This window comes from Athene cunicularia, assembly GCF_003259725.1.
Source record: "Athene cunicularia isolate RWA chromosome 18 unlocalized genomic scaffold, athCun1 chr18_part1, whole genome shotgun sequence".
In the NCBI taxonomy this organism is placed as follows: Eukaryota; Metazoa; Chordata; class Aves; order Strigiformes; family Strigidae; genus Athene; species Athene cunicularia.
Window position 1 is genome coordinate 12,673,550 of NW_020799123.1, and position 21,021 is coordinate 12,694,570.

Below are 21,021 nucleotides of genomic sequence, written 5' to 3' on the forward strand. Positions count from 1 at the left end.
CCGTGGGGGTCACCGCGAGGGGCAGCGGGGACACAACCCGCGTCTCGGTGCCTTCGATGGTCGCCCCAGGAGCTCGTCCCGCCCGTCCTCCCCCGCTCCCAGCGCCCCGCCGCGCTCACCAGAACGGCAACGAGATGCTGGGGGGGATTTGGGGCCTCAGCCGGTACCCGGGCGGACGCAGGAGCATCGGTCCCCGCGGTGGGACTCTCGGGCTGAGGACAACGGTGACGGTTCCAGTCTGGGCCCCGGCCGACGCTCAGGAGCTGGATTTGGGGCTCAGACCCACGCAGGGGAACGCGGCGTTTCTGCTCCGCCGGGCAGCAGCGAGCTGGGCCCAGACAAGGATCCCCACCTGGAACCGGGCTCTTCTCTGCAGCAGAACCGCCCAGGACCAGGCAGCCTCCCCCTAAAATCGGCCGGAGCTGTCCCCGCACCCCACATCTGCCCCAGGAAATGACCCTCACGCGGGGAAGTGTTTCTGCATTTATTTTTTATTAACCATTTATTTGTTTGTAATTGTTTTACTCTCACATTACAATCGTGTGGTTTTTTTATATATTTTTTTTTTATTTATTTTTGTAAAATAAATAGAGATAAGTGAACTTTTAGGTAGGATGCTCTCCAGATCCTTGGTTAAACTTCATGATTGAATCTCTGCATCAGACCTGTGAAAATAGAGCCCACACACGCACACGCTTAGATGAAAGCTAAACAGGCCGAGTTAGTTAAAAACCCACCTCGGGGCCGCAGGGGCCGGCTGGCACCGGGGAGCGCTGGCGGGGAACAGCAGCTTCCCACCACGCACCTTCGCATTTTGCCAGGTGTTTCTCGTTCCTTTCATGAATACACTGATATAAGTTAAAAATCTATTGTTTTTGAAGCTGTGTATGTTAACTGGTTACGTGTAGATCCCAAACTCTGGCTCCACGCTCGCCGGGCCCCGGCATGGGGCGGGTGGAGGAGGCGCGTACCGCTGGGAGCGGGAAGAGGCACAGCTCTCTCAGACCATAATTAACTTTTGGTAACTTAAAAGTGGATTTCTAGGTAGTTTTTTCTGAAGTTTAAAGCCTTTGATTCATCGTCCCGTGAAGCGGCCCTCGGCCTCCCTGCTGTGGGGGGACGGTGGCGGTGCTCAGGGTGGGGACGCAGTGCCTGCTCCAGCTCCGCGTTCAGGGACCCTCCCCGCAGCCGGTACCGACGCAGGGAGCCCGGGCCATCCCCCGGGCCATCCCCCGGGCCCTGCGTGGCCCAGCAGCCCCGACACATGTAGGAAACAGGATTATCGGGTGCGTGAGGAGCAGCGACAGGTCAGACGCTCTCCGCAGGCGCCACGGCAGAGCTGGAGCTGCCGCCCGCCCAGGGAGCGACGCTTCTCACCCCTTCCCTCAGCGTTTCCTTCACGGGCAGTTCGGCGGGAGCCTGCAGACCTCGTGGTACCGGCTGGAAACAAAACCAGGGACGTCTGGACTGAGCAGGTTGACCTTTGTTGCTGCAGTGAGGTTTGCACAGGGGGAGTTCTGCTCCGGGCCGGCGGAATCGCCCCTCGGCAGCGTTCGGAAGAAACCTGCGCTGTGGCTTTGCTCACCCCTGCTCCACACCCACCTCCAGACCCACCGCGGGTTTCAAGGGACAGAAACGTTCGTTATTCAGACAGGGAAGGTGCGGAGGTGGAGCAGGCCTTCCCCTGGACAGCTGGGACAAAGCTGTTCTGCTCAAAGCGGGACGATCTGCCGTCTTCCCCCTCTTTCATGATTCTCTGGTGCTCAGGCCACGTGTGGTTACCTGCCCAGCTCTGCAGGGACAGACAGACAAGCCACAGCCACGTCCACACAGTGTGTGCAGCTGCTTACAGGCAGCAGCAAGTGTGCAAATTCTCCTGAGCGTCGTCTTGCTGAACATGAGCACATCGGAGCAAATGAAAGCCCGTGGCTTGAACCCGGAGCCTCCCTCGCCGGCCGGGCTGAGCTCCCAGGCTACCCAACGCCTCTGTGGGGTTCACTGCGGGCAGGACAGTGACTGCAGAAGTTCCAGTGACCGAGACACCCCAGAGCTCCCCACCAGCACCGTGTGCTCGGCTGGAAAGTGGTTCCGTGAGTGACTTGCTCCAGGCTTGGTGGGACCTTAGAGATGTTCGTTCTCTTTCTTCCCTGTTCTTCCTGTACGTGCAAAATATGGTACAGTGGGATCCTGCCCTGCTCCTGCCATCTCCTCAAGCCTCTCTCCTCAGGATCCCTGCCTCCCCTTGCCCCCAAGTCGCCTTCTGTCTTTGCTTCCACTGGAGAGGATGCTGCAGAGGGGACAAGGTTCATGCAGAGGAGACGCTTTCCTGCCTCCCTTGCCCCCGCTCGGGCAGTGCAGGAGCAGGTACATGGTTCTGCAGCTGGACAGCTCGGGTCTCGCTGCCCCGTCGGAGGAATTACTGTTTGGCACAGGGTAGGCAGCAGCTGGAGGGGTCCCGTGCTCTGGTCGAACGCACAGAGCTGTAGGTGAGTCCTGACTTCAGTCCTTAAAGCAACCTACACTCCAGCAAAACAAAGAAACAAGGACTAAAACAGAAAGCCCTTTCCAAGGGTATTGCCTCATCCAGTCCTTCCAAGCTCAGGAGCCGTGTTTCTAACAGAGAAGCCAACCACTGGAAACAAAAATAAAATGTTCTTTTTCTGTAGCTTTTAGAGGATATAGCTGGGAAAAAAAAAAAAAACAACAAAAATACCAAACAAAAAAAAAAGGAGATTGTCTCTCTTCTCCTTGTCAAAATCATCAGTAGCTAAGTCAGAAAAAAAAAAAAAAAGTTCAAGTTATGGGTTGCAGCAGCAGCCAACACTAAACATTCAAGTCGATAATTTCACTATGTACATTATAGGTGAGACACGGCCCTGCCCGCTGGGACTCCCTCCTCCAGTGCCGCTGCCACGAGCCGTTATCTGATCCGCTTCTCCACTGAGTACACCGAGATGTAGTAGTCATTGCTTCCGACTGCCAAATGAGGCTGGGGAAAGAGCAAACCGGGGGTAAACACACAGGTGTCACGCAGCCACCAGAGGCACGTCGCGGGCAAAGCGCTCACGGCCGACATTTGCCGCAGCAACGCCCAGATGCTCGAAAGCTCTTAAGTGCATCTGCCAACGCAGCTCTGACGACATTTCTGCCAGCACCTCCATCGTCCCGGCGAGTTATATGCCCATTTCAGCCAGAGGGAAAAATTATGGTGACTATTAGTTGCCAACTGCTAACATAATTTTTCTAAATGACTGCAAATCTGCTAGTTAGGAGCGGTTGCCTGGACTGAAAATTAGCATTCCCTCTCCACTGAGAGGCCCAGGACCAATCCCAGCCCTGCAGACCCGGCCTGGACAGGCCTGGCTTTGTTGGCTTATTTAAAGAGCCAAAACATTTCAAGCGACGAGCTGCTGCTTTGTCCGTCCCCCGAACTGCAGGACAGCAAAATCGCCCTTTCGCTTTTCAAAACGCGGGCGCTGAGGTTCCCGTTGCCCTCGCTCCCCCGGGACGTACAGCTCCTTCCTCTCCCTGCCCAGCTGACGCCAGACCATCACCACAGCCCTTCCCTCCCCTCCTCCAGGCCCTTCACCATTCCCACCGCTCCCTCCCATTACATATTAAATATCTGTGCTTGGATCCACAAGTTTCTAAAATGATTCTCTGTCTAAACGCCTTCTTTAACCTCCTCCTGCCTCTCCCGTCCCCTCACGCTGTTTTCTCAGGCTTCCAACCCCGCTCCTTTCTCGGGGTCTCTGGGTGAGCCCAAGTCCATAATGCAGACGGGCACCTGCCTCCAGAGTAGCATCCGGACTCTCTAACAACTCCTGCAGAGCCACCTCGGCTGTGATATACTTCAAAAATTCCTTTTCACTCTGATTCATTCTAGACTTTATCAGCTTATGCCTTTAATTTCTGCAGTTCTCTCCTTTTTCTGATGTGCTGCACAGCATCAGGTCTGCCTAAAGCCTTACATAAGGCGCTGCGAGAGCAGCCCCAGAGACACGGGGCTGAGCCCAGCGTCTGCAAAGAGAATAAATAAGCACAAAAAATTCTGCCTGCTGGAAGTGAGAGCCTGCACCGCTCCAGCCAGCTCCAGGCAAATTCATCTCGGACAACTTCTGTGGCCAGAACTAGAGAGCTCAGCCAGGCTGCAGTCCGGAGCGACGGGAAGAAATGGGAACGGTGCCTCGAGTCCAGCTGCAAGTGAAAAGGGCTCGGTGGTCGGGAGCCCCGTTCTGCGCCGGGGGCACGACCCGCACCCTCCGCCGGAGCAGCCGGGGCGGCCGAGCGCTGGCCTGGGCTGTGGGGCTCGGAGCAGCCTCGGGAAAGCGGGCTGGGGCAGCACCCCCCCGCGCCTCTCCCTCCTCCGAGGCAAAGCTAAGAAATGCAAATCCCAGCACGCAAAAAGAGAGAGAGAGAGAATACAGACCCAGTGAGGATGGAAAGCCAGGCAGCTGATGGCTCCAACTCTCTGTCCCATAAAACCATCGTAGTATTTGATATTGTTGATCAGCTCCCCGTTCCCATTGTAGATGGCAGTGAACTGATTCATCGAGCCACTGGAAGGGAACCAAGAGAACACGGCGGTAACAACATTGTTGCCTGCAGCCCCTTGCCAGCTGTGTTGACCCGAGCAGTTTATCAGACCAGTGTGCAACTGGAAGCGGGGAGCCTGACTAACTGTACCATGGCTGCCTCGGTGCAGAGATGTACTGGGACCACAGCTACCCGTTACCCTGAGACAGAGGAACGCGACGGGCTGGTGTGCGCACCACTGACAGGGGTCCCCCAACAGCCTCCGGGACACGTGGCTGTGGAGCAGTTGCTGGTCCCCGCTCAGAGCCCCAAAACACACACAGGGGCTTTGAAGGGGATCCGGCAGAGGAGCGCGGGACTGCGCGCCATCGCCACGTCACCCGTGCAGGGGCTGCGCCGACGAGGGGCAAAAACCCCCGAGCTGCAGACATGGGAAAGAAGCTGCACTGTCTGCAGCGAGGTTGAACAAACAACAAACCCAACAGAACCGCGGTGCCTGCAGAGACAGACTGTCCTCTCCGCCCGCTCCAGGGACGCAGAGACGGAACCAGAACTTACCAGGCGAAGAGGTTGGCCTGTGGGTGAATGTCAAGGGCCGTCAGCCCTTTGACTATCTGAAGGACCTTCATGGACTCTGGCATCCGGGGGTCGAAGAACCGCACGTCTCCGTTGACGCTGCCAACACAGGAGTTTCACAGCGTCAGGCTGGGCCCCAACCAGACCCTAAAGCCCGGGAACTCGAGGCGTCTGCCAAATCCAGGAGACACGCACCTCTGCCCGCCCGGTCAGCGCAGCTGAACTCCCGCTGGTGTCACCCACATTTGGTGCCACCCACAGCGCACCCAGTGCTGTGCACCCAGCCCTGCCTCTGCCCTCAGGAGCGATCCACCGTCACTTGTAGCGCTCACAGCCCATCACCGAGCGTAAGAGCCCTCGCTGTTACGTCACACTCGATACCCCGAGCTGCACGTCAGACCCGAATTCCTTCTCCTTTTCACAGTAGGAAACTGCATTAGAAAACTCAGAACTGGGATCTGCTGGTACCATCCGTGATGCCAAACGTCTGGACGCGGATGCACAAGCCCTCGCTGCCCGAAGCGCCCCGTGGCCAGGCGCCACGAACCCGGCCCAGGCGCCGCCCCAGCCCTGCTGACCGGGGAGAGCAACAGCGGCAAGATACTGAGCTTGGGAGATCAGGCACCTTCCAAACTCTAAAGATTTCTTGCTGTTACGTGACTCCTCTGAAAAACGTCAGCAGCACCATGTCCGTTCGGGGTGAAGGGGGTGTATCTTCTTCTACAGCCCCGGACCCGAGGGCCGCAGACGTGGTAGATCTGAACCCCTTGTGAGAGACTGGCCGAGTGATGTACAGAAAGACAGAGAGGAAACTCTCGTACAGACATTAAGTTCCAAACCAACTCATCCCATCTTATTCTGCTGGTAGCAGCAGTGAGGCTTTTGGCACCACAGCTTTTAAAGTGCTATTTTTTTTTTTTTTTTTCCCCAAGTCACTGACGGCCACACAACTGTGAACCGCCCTACGGAGTTAAGAACAACAAAGGCATCAAGAAGCATTTGCCTTCACTTTCTTACCTCTGGAATACCCAATACTGATCAAAACGCTGTTATACAGGATTACTTACATCATTCTAAGAAGCTGCAACTCCAGCTGTCACATAATTAAATTCAAGACAAATTAAATTTGAGGTTGATTTAGATCCTAAAGACTAAATGAAAATATTGTTTGAGTGCGATCAAATGCACGGTAAATTCATTTAAAGCTTTGAACCTCGGTAAGATTGAAAAGGGTTCTGAATGTACTGGAAGAGCATGCAAGAGCTTTGAAATGGGAGGTCTGGGATGAGGGACTACGCCGGAAAACAGCCCAGCGGAGAGCAAGAGGCAACAAGCAGTCAGCAGCAGCTAGGGTGCTAGCCAGGACGTCCGGCGGGTGTTTAAGGACCTTTGCCAGCCAGAGGTGCCGCCAGCACCCGCTCAGAGCGGCCGCACTCGGCATCCCCCGCTCCGAGCCCCTGCTCCTGCGGCACCAACGCTCCGGGCAGAGCTCAGAGGGTGGGCTGAGGTTCAGAGAGCTGCCCCGCAAGCAATGCAGTGCCCTCAAGTTTTTCAGGAAATAGCTGGACCGAGACCTGGCTACGCCCTAACATTTGTTTTTCTTAGATCTTGCTGTCACTGGAGAAGAGAGTGAACTGGGAGAACCAGAGAGCAAAGTGGCTTGGCTCGACCACCCCAGTTCCCTGGGCACGGGACCCGCGCTGCCTCTTGATGGACAACATCCTCTCCTCCCTCCGCAGGCCCGAGAGGAAGCCCCTGTGCTGAGAAGGGCGCTGAGAGGAGGGAAAAATCGAGCCTTCAGCCCCAGGCTGGCCAAGCACACAGGCCTGACCCCTGGGATTGTTGAAGGAGATTACGGAAAGGAAGATTAAAACCTCTAATACGTGAGCTTGACAAAGCTGGCAGCTGCACCACATAATCCCCGTCCTGAAAATCTTCATACATTTTTGCTGGCCCATCCCCCACGTCAGGAATGTTCCGAATCCCAGAAAATTATGTTTTGTTTTCATTTTGCAATCAAGAAAAAGAGCCTCTTTGTGTGCACACAGTGGTTTTGCCACAATAAATTCTATTCTGCTGCTCTTTAACGGCCAAATAAGTATACGCTGCTCTCGCCGCAGTATTTACCAGGCAGCAGCGCTGGATTTATGCGCAGCAAATTGCTAGACAGCAAAGTAATCCTGCACAGCAATATGCCCAACAGATGCAGCATCCACCTTCCTTCTCGTGTTCTCTCTCAAATGACCCTGCGGGGATGTTGGCAATAAAGAACCACCACCACGGGACACACTGTGTCTCGCTCAGGTTTCTGGTTCACTCCATTCCTCCCTCACACGCCTCGTGACGGTGATTTCAGCAGAGACGCCTTCTTGTTCACTCTCAAACCACGGCGACAGGCTTCCAAGGAAAGCTTCACATTTCGCTTTGCTTTCTCTCCGACGAGTTTGGAGCAGGAGTTAATTACTAAAGCGAATGTCAAACTAAACAGCTTTACCCTCTCGGCTTTTAAAATACCAGAGGCAGAATTTAAACAGAAAAACAATCCGTGCTGAAGAGAAAAGAGCTCAAACAGCAAACCCTCCGTTACCTGATGCTCATGATGTTGCCTTCGGGATGTTTCTGCAGGTATGCCTTCACCACCCAGGCCGTGTGCTCCCGGTAGGTCATGACACGGCTGAGGGACAAGCAGAGAAGCGTTTTGAAGGGGAGGAGGAGGAGGGAACGTGAGGACCCCGCCGCCGCGGGGAAGGAGGGGCCGTTACCATTCGCTCAGAGCCATCCTCCTGTCGAACACGCGGATGGAGCCGTCGCCCAGCCCCGCCACGATTAACGAACGATGCGAATCGCAGGAGAGGCTGGTCACGCAGCTGTCGGCTCCGGTGGGGATATCCTGAGGAGAAAGCACAGGAAAACCAAGCTGAGACCGTGACGTGTCCTCCAGTCCCTACAGCCGAGGTCCTAAACCCGACGGACCCAACGTCCTCTTCCTTTCCCCATTCTCCAAATCAGCCCCAAACTAAACCAGGGTTTCCACCTGCCCCTGGGAACACTGAGACACTGCATCGCTGCGGAGTTCTCCCTCAGGCTCCCCAGATGTGACCAGAAACAAGAGGGTGACCCCCCCTGGGGACGACGCTCACTGCCGCTGCCCGGGGTCTGAGCCACGAGTCCCACAGTTCAACCCACAGAGCCAGGCCCAGAGGAGGATCCCAGCAAAACCAGCTCTGGCACATCAGCTTTCGAAACCAAAACGAAGGCAAGGTCTGTTTTGGGAAGGAGTTAATACTATCCTCTACTAAGAATATCTAATTAATTGAAACAAATGGCCGTAGGAGTTATTTCCCCATGCACCATCTTTGTTGTGCCACTGCAAAGACAGGAGGGACAGCGGGTACTTGGTGGAGAAGAGCCATATATAACAGATACACCTGTAAAAAGCAAAAACTTGTCACGGCATCTGTAACGCCACATATACAAGCAGACGTGCAGCACGCTACCGGTACCAGCACCCGTGCCAACAAAGGTACAACGGAGCTGCAAGGTAGCGGGCACAAAGCTGCGAGGAATTAGCTCTTTTTGGACATCACAGCAACACCCAAATAGGTTCTAGGAAGTTATTTAAATGCCTCTTGTAAAAGCAGATTTTTGTGCGTGTCTGTACCTGACAACAAACGTATCCGTCCCCTGGAAACAATAAACTGATTTTGCCAGAAGGCAGTTCCCTTTATCCAGAATGGCTCCAGTTATCACTAACAAAGTTCCTTTCTGTCAGTTTCTTTGTATTTTTTATTTTTTAAACACTCGGTGCTCTTCCTCCTTTCCTGGTTAGGACCATCGCCACGCTTCTGCAGAGCCCTGGGGGTCGCTGCCAGCGGGCCACGCTCAGGCCGTGCCCTCCCGCCCCTGCGCCCCGCAGGCAGCTCGGGTGCTCCCGAGGGACCAGCGTGGGCACCACGCCGAGCGGCCCGGCTGCCGCCCAGCCCCAGAGAGTCGCCTACGCGGGGTAGAAACGAGCAGCTGCAGGAGGTGTGAGGAGTAGATCCAGGTTATCTTATCAGGAGCCGGACACTGCGCGCGTTAAAAAAAAAATGACACGGAAAAAGGAGGCTGGAGCTTGCAGGGGCAGCTGTGCTGGGAGCACGCCGGCTCCAACGCTGCTGCGTTCCCCTTCTTACTTGCTATAACAATTGCTTGGAATAACACCTATGCCTGCTAGGAAAAACATTTTCAATTAAAACAGGTAAAAAAAAAAAAAAAAAAAAAAAAAAAAAAGAAGAGGGCTAACAACCAGGAGGACGTTAGAACTGCAGGAGCCAATTTCACACTTCAAGCCTGTTTCTGCTGCCGCGCCGTTCGCCGAGCCGGGGCAGCGCCTGCGCCAGCCCCTGCCCCTGGAGCAGGAGCGATCGGGGAGGTGAAAATGAAGCTCCTGCTTCTTCAGCTCCATCCCAAGCGCTTCCCGAGGTAGAGCTTTTGTAGTTCAAAGAGCGGGGAGGCACCTTTATTCGCTGGGATTACACAGCTTGGCTGGCTTTGTGCTGAATTTCACTTTTCCGGCGTTACTGAGTCAGGGAGTTTCAATCGCTTGAATTTCAGCACAACCCATCGTTGCAATTAAAAAAGAAACAACATGTTTTTAGATACTTCCAGTGCAATCATTAATCATCATAATTTTAAAAGATTTTCACCGCCTGAATTTTGCTGTTCCCTAATTTACATAGAAAAAAAATAGTATGTGAAAGTAATTAACTTAGGCTTAATTATCCCGCGTTGCAGGGTCAAAGTGTCGTAATTAATGTTCATCCAAGGGTAATTAATTTCTAGAAGCTTTGAAAACTAGCGTTCCTTTCTTCTGCAGCACGGCGACTCCGTTCTCACAGGCCAGCTGCTTCTCCTTGTGATTTCTGACAAACTTGCTCTCGATGAGGACCGAGCTCAGCGCCCCAGCGCCTCCTCCCGTCACAGCCACAGCCCCTTGCTGGGACAGTCCCGGTGCCCCCCCGGGGACACTGAGGCAGCCGCCAGCAGGCTCGGCCCCGCCGCCACCTTCACCTCGCGGCGGTGGGGACGGGAGCAGAGTGCTCTGCTGTGAGCTCCGCGTGCGTCCCGGAGGAGCAGAGACGGCAGCGCTAAGTCAGAACGTTCTACCAGTGACTCAACTCACCACGTTTCCGCAGGAATTTTTACACTCTCAATTACGTGCTAATAGGAAACCCTGTCCGCATCCCGGCCCTGCCTCCGCCTCTCACAGCTTCACCCTTCCCGAAGGCCGCTGTGCGCTGCCCGCAACAACAGCAGCAGCTTCCAGGAAAGACCTGACACGCTCGCTAAGCACGTCTGTATTTTTGTTTATCCCGTCACACGACTCTGCAGCGGGGAAGCAGGAGCCCCAGAGCCCGTCCCGGAGGCGTTGGCCACGCGCAGGGCAACTCCCCGCGCCGCCGGGAGGCCGAGGCGAAGTGGACGCACACGCAGACGTTACCTGCACTTTCATCTCCCGGTCTGTGTCCCAGATCCGGATTATCCTCACATCTCCCGATGTCATCAGGAGCCCGGTTTCTTGTTCCCAGTCGACCACCATTCCTGCTCCTGAGGTAAAACACAGGCAGGGCACACAAATTACTCTCTGCATCGGCACGGGCAGAGCCGCACTAATTCAAACACCCGCTTTCATCACCTCATGGTACAGAAACTATCGTGACTAGAGGAAAGGTAAAGTTACACACACACACATCCGTACGTCCTCCAACTGGGAGCAAATCCGCTGGTCCTGGGTTCGAGTCCAAAATACCTCTCTGACCCTTTGTCTATAGGGTGGCCCTGCAGGCAGGTGAATTCGGCCTTCCAGGGGCTTGGCCGGCTCCTGGGGACCTCCAAGGGAGTCTTAATAAATTATCCATCACTATGAGAGTTAAATGATGACTGAAGTCAGCTGAACTGGTGGCACCTCACACAGCGAGACCCGAGAGCCTCTGGGTTACCATGATTCCCCTTTCTCCCACGTGGCCAAGGGGAGACGTTTCCAAACAAGCAATAGCCAAGTCACTGCCGCGAGGTACTGAAATTAAACTGCTTGGTAGGAGTGAAAACCAATTTGCTATACAGACAGATAAGGAGGGGAACATTCTGCAATTACACTAGCTAAAACACATTTATGAGAGCTTGTGCTCCTCATCTTTGAGGGCATAAACTGATTGCGAGGTGAAGTTTAGAAAAACATGCTGTAAGAGAATTACAAGGGATTTTCTATCCCCAGAACACCTGACACGGGCACCTGCTTACAGACAGCCTGGCAGAGTGTGTGAACAGGCGACCTGCGCCGGCACGGCAATTTCCCGAGACGGGGAAGCGCGTGGCCCCTCCTTTCCCAGCTGGAGGAGTAAGATGTCCAAAAGCCATCGAGCGAGCTGGCTCTCCTAAGCACAGAGCGCACCGGTGTCAGAACAAACAGATACTGAGATCTGGGAAACTGCTGGCAATGAAACCCCTGATTCGGCAGGGGAAACCTCCGAGGAACACTCCTTGTACATTTAATTAGAAGGGACTTTGTACCTGTGTCCTGCCTCCACGGTACAGAAACGTTTAGCTTAAAGCAGAGAGCTGTACACCAATTATCTTCTACTTTTTATACTGCAAAGGCTGACCAACCCCAAATCTACAGGTTTTCCAGGGAGACTCTTATTCATACATGAAAAACACAAACAAAAAACCCCCAAGAGCGCTCCATGAGGGAACCAGACAAAACTCCGCTTTTTGTGCGTTTTCACCTCCTTGGGCAGGGGCAGGAGCAGCGTCCTGGCCTCGCAGAGCTGCAGTTCGCCCTCTCGTCCGTGCCAAACCGAGACTCTGGTGCTGAGAAGTGTTTTATAACCACCCGCAGCCCGAGTCGGAAAGCACTCTGCAATGCATCAGGGCTGCAGCTCCTGCTCCGAGCCCTTCGCCGTCGCCTTCACTGGGATCCCTGTATTTCCCCTCCACAGCTCGCTTGTCCATAAGGTACAAAAGCGAATTTGTCTCGATTTACTGCTAGGAATTAACCCCAGCAGGGAATTTAAACCTAATGCAACACGGTCTTTGTCACCAAAGAGCTGTAAGTACTTTTTACCAGACCAAACACCTTTAGAGGGCACAAAGATAAAAACGGGCATTCCGTAAACACCAAGTTGTCTTTAAAGATGATGAAATGACCCTGTTCTGCACAGATCCAGGTACAACATTTTGCCCATCTCCCCTTCCCAAGCATCGCATCCAAGCCGGGTCCTGACCCTGCTGCACACAGCTGAGATGACTGACGCTCATCTCGGCGCAGGAAATTCGGGGCTCTCGGCGCCGCTTCTATCTTCATCCTGCGAGTCAAACTGATCGTTACTTCAGATTGCCTGGCAGCTCCGAGGGTGGCTAGAGAGCCGAGGCAAACAGGCAGGCAGTGATTTAGATGATAAACATCGCTGAAGTGTTTTCATTTGTCATCTTGTTTATGGCCCATGCGACAAGATCAACCTGGCAGGCGGCGGCAGATTCCGCCATCGCTGGTGGAGTTAAGCGGGCAACGTGCTCGTCGGCAGTTTTAAAGATCCCAGTTTCCCAGTTACATTCCCCGGTTTGAAGACAACGTCAGCAAGTTCCCAGGCTGCTGCGGTTCCGGGTGTCTTTGCTGTGGAGGGGGATAGGGACGGTGACTTCGATGACTGGCCCTCTCGGTGCTCATCTCGGTGAATCTGTCAGGGATTTAAGCACTGAGGATGGTCGGTGATGCCATCTAGAAGGCTGGGGGAGGTTTCACCGAGAGAAGCAGCTCCAGAGGGGTCTCACTTTATGTAAAACGGCACAGGGATCTCCCTGAGAGAGAACCAGAGAGAAAGGACAAGGGGTCACCCCGGAGCAGGGGCTGACAGAGCCCACGGGTGCAAAGGAAGGAGGGAGGGGCCGGTGCAGCTCCTGCCTTTCTCACAGAACTGAAATAGTCCACATAAATGAAAATCTCTGCTCTCTGGAAGAGGGAAGTGCAGCATTTCGGTCATCCCCCAACAAGGGATCTTCCCTTTCTTTCGTTGGCCACCTTACTCTCTCAAGAAAATACGAAATGTCCTTTTTGCTGGTGCTGGTGCAGAGCGCTGGGGGTGGATGAGGCGGTCTCTGAGTAGAGGGTGCCCCCCCCAAGTGCAGGCATCGGAAATAACGGGGTATCCCCATGAAAGCTGCAGTGAGGAGAAGTCCCAGCACCTTCCTGCTGGGGTCTGCAGCCCGCGAGGTGGCGGGTTCTGGCTGCAGGGGTCGTGCCCGAGCCCAGCACCAGCCCCAGGCCGGGGGGGGCCACTCCTGCTGCAGCCAGGAGATGCCCTGACAAAGAAGGGGGAGAAGGGGACCCCAGGATGTGACTGGAGATGCGAAACCAGAATTCAAGTGTGTCCGAAGAGAAGAAAAGCCTCCATGCATAAATGTAAGCCATTCGCCAGCGCGTAACAGGGAAGGAAAGCTTCCTCTGCCTGTGGAATGTTAAATTCAAAGATGACACTCGCAGCGTGAAATGACACATAAATAGCTGAACTATTTCTGAGCAAACGTTTTCATGGTGGGAATGATACAGTACTGACTCATGTTTATATGTTAAATTCCTAGTATTTTGGGATGAGAAGCAAACGTGGGACTTAATACTAATTATCATTTCCTTTCTAATTAACAGAGGTCCTTCTCCAGGATGTTCCAACGGAGAGCGCAGTTCACCTGCTGGGTTTTGGCTCTCACGTTTGGCGTCCAAGATGCTCCTCAGGCTCATCCTGGCAAAAAGGTAACGCACTCGGCAAACCCAAAGGCTCTCAGGTGCCTGCCGGAGCCACGCAGGCAGGTCCCACACTACCTGCCCCCCTATTTCCAAGCCGCCACCTCCTCACAGAAGCGGAGCGAAGGGGCGTCGCTGTGAAGGGCCACGGCGCCGCTGGGGCACGCTCAGGAGCTGCCGGGCCACAAAGAGGCACCCCAGCAACACGCTGCTTTTAATGCATCCTTAGCTAAGATCACAGTTTTCCCGTAAGGGATGTTATGTTCTCCAGTAACGAGCAACAAATCTTCCACAGCTCAGGAGAAGAAAATTTGAAAGGTTTGCCGGTTTCTTCTGGGTGGGTTTTTCGGTTGGTTTTTTTTTTGATTTGTTGGGGGTTTTTTGAGTCTTTTAACACAAGTACTTGCATTTCTGTAGGATGCCCGTTTATATACTTCCGTTCTGGAAGCTGTAACTTTCTACGGCTGTTCCCTTAGGATCCCCCCGGAGCAACAGATATTTCCCTGGATGGGATAGTTCCTTGTGAAAATTTCAGTAAATAACGCTGGTGTTGAGAGCAGCTGCATTCTGAGCGTTTGCACTTATTTTTAACGTCACTGGAACGTGACCAACCTGTGCTCGGCATTTCAATGAAACCAGGAATACCTACACAGAGAACACAGCATAAAAGCATCGCAGATTCCGACTGATGATTTTTTAATCATGGGCCCTCCTGGTTGAGCAATGAGGCGCATCACTGTTTTCATTTCCAGGAAGCAGTGGGAGGGTTGTATGACCTCACTCATTAATTTCTACAACATCCTTTCAAAAAGTGTCACTCCTCGGCTGCCAAGGACTATGCGCAGCACAGGAAAAGAGTAGCTGTGATGCTGGGAATCCAATTAAAAGAACACAAACCCCTGGAGCTGCAATTTCTCCAATTATTTTGTTGCCATAAAAAAAAAAAAAATCTCACTAGAAATAGGGCGCTTCTCCCAAACTTCTTATTCCTAAAGGACAAGGTACCAATCCCTGGAGAGATGCGGGAAGACTCACTCTACTTTTCTCTCTCCCTCTTGCTCCCCAGCACAAGCTCTGTTTGAGTTTGATCTGCTTCTTTTGCAGGTTAGAGCCTTCCCTCTGCCAAGGCTCCTCTCTGCAGCAGGCTGCCCCACGCAGCTCCCTGTGAAACCTCCCCTCCAGTCAGCTGCTAACTTTTATTTCTAAGAACACGCCGAGGCTGCCTCCCCACCCTCTCCCATCTGGATTGCTGCCTGCCTGCCAGAAGAGTCAGCAGGATTCGGAGCAGAGCCTCCAGAGGGCAAGGTCCTGTTTTTCTGCAGAGCAGGTATTTGACGTCTTTCACTTGGTTTTGAAGTCTCGGGAGAGCAGGAAGGAAGCAGGGAACTGGCAAGTCTGTGCTTATTTTTTCTTGCTTGGCATCGGTACAGATTTTCTGGGGTAAACCAGACGTTGGCTGTTTACATCTCAGCACCAACAACCCCCCCGAGGCAGCGCCGAGGGAGGTGGGCACAGGTCAGATGGATATTCCCTTGTTAACACGGGGCTCCTTCTTCGTGTCACATTCAGTTAGGCCAACGGGGGGTAACGCTGCGGCGTGCTGAGACAGCCCAGCAGAGCTCTGAGGGAGCAGGAGGCAAAGCAGCCCGGGCAGAGGGTCACACTCGCACACCTCGAGGCTCCTGCCACCTCCCCTGCCTTCACGATGCTGGACGTGCTGGCTGTGGGCTGCTCGGGGCTCGCCGGAACGGCAGCGATCCCTGGGCTGACTTCACAGCGGCCTGATACGACCTGGACCATTAAACCTTTGGTCTTTAATCTTTAATCACTGATCTCCAATACAGCAGTGCCCGCTGATTCCTGCCTAAACCCAGCACTGAGCGATGTGAGAATGAAGAGATACTCCCTCATCTTCCTGCTAAAATCCCTCACAGAAGCCCAGGCAATGAGAACAGATTTCCTGTGCTTTAGCAACAAAAGTGGTGTATTTTATCTAAATATTGCTGATGGATTTTGCCGTCAAGCAAATAGCTAATCTCATACATTTTTAAGACTTCTTCAGTGGGAGAGGAGGAATCATTTTGCTGCGTTTTTCACTAGGAGAACACCTGGCCAGAGAACGCTGGCGAAGGGGTTTTATTGATTCCCACTCATCCGTGTGCCCGGGACAGAGGGCGATCGCCTGGCACCTGCAGCATCGATCCGGCGAGGGAGAGGCTGGTATTTCCCTCCTGAAGGGTCCAGATGCCCGGTTTACTGAGTGGGGAGTTCCCTACAGCCAAGTCTCGCTGGTTTTAGCCTTTCTGTCTGCCAGTGGATTCCTGAGTGAAACGCAGAGCCAGGCAGCTAAGGGCAACACGTCGGCTTTGCTAATTCTGGTCCCGGTGCTCTGCCTCTGAACAGTAAGAGAGAGATTTGCAAAGACCCCAAGCTAAAGAGCTCTGAATCCCACAGCGCTGCAATCATCTTCAGCCTATTAATTATTACAGACACATTCAGCTCTTATCAGTCAGCAAACATTAATAATTGATGAATAACCCAAGAAGACTGCGTCACCGCTAACGTCCACAGGCACGCACGCAGGCCAGGATGCCCTGACACACGAGCCATCTGCTTCCCCCGAAGCCCTCGGCAGCGGAGGAGGGTCCAGGCTCCAGAGCAAGACATGGCACGGTCCCGGCTTCTAGAGATGGAGCCTGGGAGTTCATTTACCTTCCTTCCACATGAAAGAAGAGAATTTGTAAAATTTATTAGGCACATCCTTGCCAAATGTCCGCTATTCTAAGCCTCCTGGGAGAAGATTCATCAGCTTCTCATTTTCTCATGATCTTGATAGCAAAAGTGTGTTATAAATAAACGCCAGTAAAATCCACACCGGCTGAACGGCGGCTCTCCTTCGGAACCTGTCATACAAACCCTTGTGCCCAGGGATGCTTGGAACTGTTCCTGGAAAAGGGACCCTCGTACATCCCACCCGCCCCTCCCTCGCTGCAGAGCTTGGGGGGCGCGACACGAAGACGCCCTCTGCCCAGGGGTTGGCTCTGCCTCACACAGAGGGCACGGCCCCCTCCCGCACCGCTCACGACTCCTCCCGACACGGGCGCGGGGCAAGGAACGGGGGAGGCAGAAGCAGCAAAGCTTTCCAGGAACCACAAGGACTCACCAGCCACTCAAACAATGCCAAAACCACCAACCAACCAACCCGGAGGCAGACGAGGAGCTCCTTCCCACCCCAGCTGACCGTAGGTAACAGGAAAGAAAGCACTCACCTCCCTGCTTACTTCTGTCAAGATAGATTGAAACCCTTCGGGCCAGACCTGTGAGAAGACAGGGATTAAGGGGTTGACGCTAAGGGTAAGTTGGTCAGCCAGAGCAAAAATAAAATCTTAAAAAAAAAAAAAGGATTAGAAAAAGCAACTCAAATTAAAGGAAAGAACATAAAAGAGAAGCAGAAGCACCAAGAGCAGCACATGCCTCCATCCCGAGAGCAGGCACTAGTTCAATCACAGCATTCCCTGGGAAGCCATCAACGGTGGCGCCTGTCATGTGTGAAGTGAGTATTCTGGCTGGCTGACAACAGCACAGATTTGACATTTCTTCTTGAACAAGGAGACTATCCTTCGCATGATCTGGTCCCTGTTCTGAAGTAAAACGCATCAGGAAGTGACAGACGGAAATCCGAATAACTCATGGCATCTGTACAAATCAAACCAAGCACAGAACACGAGGCGTCTGCCCTGGCAGGTCCGGGCTCCCCGCAGCCAGCGCCGCTGCCCCGGGCTCCTCTGCCCCACAGGGACCTCAGCAGCACGCGGGAGTGCAAACCATCACGGGGGCTCCCTTCAGACCCTCTCACACGGGAGCTGGGCCTCAGACACTGGCTCCTTTCTGGCCATGGCAAACCCCCCGGCAGCAGGAGAGCGCTGGCACCGGACGGGGACGTGGGAGGCAGCGTGGGGCATCCCTGGAACCTCTCGCCCAGGTGCGCAGGAGGAGGCTGGGCTGAGCCCTGCAGCCTGCAGCAGCTCGAGGCGGGTTCTCTGCCGGGCTGGGGAAGGGACGACGCAGCCATCGGCCGAGCTGGGCAGGGGCGAGCGGAGCAGCCAGCGCCTGCTCGCCGGGAAGCAGCTGCTTACGCTTCCGTGTTTTCCCAAATTCCCGAACTGTACTGCTTTCGGGGGCAAAGCCATTCCGGCCAGGGGACGGTGGCTCGTTTCCCTTTGTCACAGACACAACCCAAAACACGGCAGCTCTGCTCCGCGGCGCGATGGCTCCGTGCTGCTCCGCAAGCCCCCACAGCCCGCAGCCTTCAAAGAGCTCTTCTACAGAAACTGCCAGAATTCCCAAAGCCTCCTGCTGCGAAATCACCGCTTCAGAGCACATCAGGTTTATGCTCTTCCTGTGCTGCTCGACAGAAAATGCTTCGGTTTCCCTCCATCGTTTGAAACACCAGGCTACTAACAACAGGCGTTTTGCCTTTTTCTCGGCCCCTTCCATCTCTCATGCTGGAGATTCCCAGTCGCTGCCTTATGCTACAGCACCTGGTCCCAGTGCTGCTTTCAACACCCTGATTTTGACTGAGAGAGACTTTCCTGGTGCATCCTGACTGCAGATCTAAAGAAGATCAAAATCAAAAAAATCTGACACAGAAAAAAAGAGGGTGCCCACACAGCAGTTCGCCAGTGTTTAAACTGACTCACCTACCCTGAGCCTCAAGTCAACTATTAAGTGCAACGAACCGAGGCCAAGTTTAACACAGTAACTTGGCTGTATCAGCTCATTTCTCCTACCTCGGGCTGCACAGCAGCACCAAGCCCTTTACAGAGCGTAAAAGTTTAAGTTCTGGGCCTCACTCTGCTCTGCTGCCCCCTCTCAGGCAGCCCCTGAGCGTGTTACTGTTGACCTCCCGTTACTCAGACCACCCAGGGATGCTCGTCAAGCTCCTGAACAATGTGTTGAGGTATTGCATATTCCTCTCCTAAGTGGGAAAACTGCCTGGAAAAGTCAGTGTTCTGGTTGCTGTCAAGATGACTATTAAGTTCAGAGATGAGTATGACACCAGGGAAAAGGGTGGGCGAGGACAGAAGGAAATCAATAGTAGGAGCAAACAAACTCCAGTAAAACTCCTGAGCTCTGCAGCTTCAAAGATGTACCTTCAGTTCTGTGAGCCAGTGCTGGACCACAACTATGGTCTTGGCAGCAAAAGGCAACTGTTCCAGAGAGTCTCATTTCCGAGGGGACTCGATCCACATAGCTCTTTTGAAGTGACTACATTTATTTCTCCACAAAGAAGCTTGTCCTCGTCTTCTGAACCTAGTTCTACTGCTTCAAAGGTGAAAGGCAAAGAAAACAGGACCCAGACTTCTTAAAACCGTAAAGGAAAGAAAAGGGCAAAGCCCCATAATCTTGAAGAGAATAGACTTCAAAGTTTCAACGCTGCTGTTTTGGCAAGCGTAACCGCTCAGCTCTTACAGCTAGATCAGCTCCTGCCTCAGCCCTTCACCTATTTTGCAATGTCAAACACTGATGCTCCCAACCCCTCCTGCTGCATTAAAGGCCTGTAGAGAGGAAGGCAGAGTCGGCGCTCGCGCGCCCTGCCAAGGGGCCGCGGGAAGATGGAATTCGCCTCCAGTTCAGGCGCAGCCTCCCCGAACTCGACCGACGAGGCATCCAGAGGCCGAGGCCCGGGGCAGCGCCGGGGAACTCCCCGTTGTCTGGGTGAGGCTGTTACCAGCCCCAAGGGAGGCAGGTCCTGAGCCCAGGGATGGTCGAGGCCAACCCACACCCCTCAGGAAAGCTGCTGCCGGCAAGGAAGAAATGCAGAGCAAGTGACACGACAAAGGGCAACCTGAATGACCGCAGGGCACTGTTCTCTCTGCCTAAGGAGATCCAGCCCTTCCACCACTCGGTGCGTTACCGCCGTTTTCCTCCTGCTTTTACTGACATCTCTGAAAGAGCAGGTTTCGACCGTGGCAATTTTCACAGTAGGCTGCAAACTTCCAGCAGCTTATAATCAGTTTTGTGCACATACCGCAGCGAGGCACAGAGCCTGAAGTTACCTCCAATACAGTTCCTCTTTCATGTAACACCAGAAATGAACCATGAGGTGTTAAGGAAAACATAACAGATATGAGCTCAACAAGGCAGCACTAGGAAAATCCAATGAATAGCTAAAAGAGCTGTGTCAGGCTCCTGTGATGAACCACACCAGCTCAGAAATGAGAACTGTCAGATTTTAAGGTCAGGATGAGTGATGATGGTCATCTCATCTGACCTCCTGCGTAGCACGAGTCAGGGAGCCTCACCCAGCAACTCCTGCATCAATCCCACGAGGGCTGACTGAAGCACGGCACATTCCGAAACACCAGCAGCCTTGATTAAAAATGTTCAAGCGGCAGCGAATCGCCGTTAAGAGCATTAGTACTGCACCCGGCCTCGGGAGGATGAAACATCCACCTCCTTTCATGTCCTAAAACAGACTTCAGGGTTACTCAAACTGGTCTTCTGGCTCCATCCTGTGCGTGGCAGGATGCCAGCGCTCCTTTTTACATCTTTTCCTATCCAATATTTCTAACGCTCAAAGCAGGTCAATGTCTGACTGTGCTGCCCTTCTGCACGCGTCAGATTTAGATCGCGTGTTCTCTTGCCACCTCCTGACCCACAATAAACAGTGAAGAGCAAGTGCCAAAATTCGAGCTGAGGCTAAAGGAGGTCACAGGTGCAACATGCAAAGCTGTGCAAAGGCTGAGCAGCCCGTCAGAAGGAAAGAGGCAATACGGGAGCCACCGTCCCACCCGAAGGGGCGGAACAACCTCCTGCCACGGAGCGGGGCAGCGCCCGGCTCCACCGTTGTTCTACAGTTCTCTGCTTCGGAACAGAGCCAAGGCTCGGGCAAGCTGGCTGCTGTGAAGCTTGGAAAGGACAAGGACTTGGCACCCTGCTGCTCCCCAGCAGGAGGCTGCTCTGGTTGCTCCGTAAGCGTGTGTGTGAGGTCGCTGCGTTGGGCTTTCAGTTTTGTTGGTTTGTTTGTGAGATCTGGAAAAGCAATTCCTCACCAAGGCCTGGCAAAAGGCCATTCCAGAAGGCAGAGACTGTTGAACAAGGATGTCACCGATGGCTGAAGTTGAGAA

At 53.7% G+C, this 21,021-nt stretch overlaps 2 protein-coding genes across 5 annotated transcripts in view; both read right to left on the reverse strand.

The window, feature by feature from the left end:
- Nucleotides 1-17,912, reverse strand: part of CHMP6 (charged multivesicular body protein 6) — a 20,415-nt gene extending 2,503 nt beyond the window's left edge. The window contains exons 1-2 of the mRNA XM_026860841.1: nt 17,907-17,912; nt 2,138-2,149 (exon numbers count right to left, since the gene is read on the reverse strand). The gene's annotated coding sequence lies outside the window, so the exon portion shown is untranslated. The remainder of the gene's footprint in view (nt 1-2,137; nt 2,150-17,906) is intronic.
- Nucleotides 570-21,021, reverse strand: part of RPTOR (regulatory associated protein of MTOR complex 1) — a 150,558-nt gene continuing 130,106 nt past the window's right edge. For 2 of the 4 annotated variants that reach the window (XM_026860838.1, XM_026860836.1), the window contains 7 exons: nt 17,161-17,208; nt 10,595-10,701; nt 7,875-8,002; nt 7,700-7,786; nt 5,095-5,211; nt 4,430-4,559; nt 570-2,989 (listed from right to left, as the gene is read on the reverse strand). In XM_026860838.1, the coding sequence (XP_026716639.1) occupies nt 2,921-2,989; nt 4,430-4,559; nt 5,095-5,211; nt 7,700-7,786; nt 7,875-8,002; nt 10,595-10,701; nt 17,161-17,208 (686 nt within the window). In that variant the 3' untranslated portion in view covers nt 570-2,920. The remainder of the gene's footprint in view (nt 2,990-4,429; nt 4,560-5,094; nt 5,212-7,699; nt 7,787-7,874; nt 8,003-10,594; nt 10,702-17,160; nt 17,209-21,021) is intronic. The other 2 variants (XM_026860840.1, XM_026860837.1) reach the window with 1 other exon arrangement.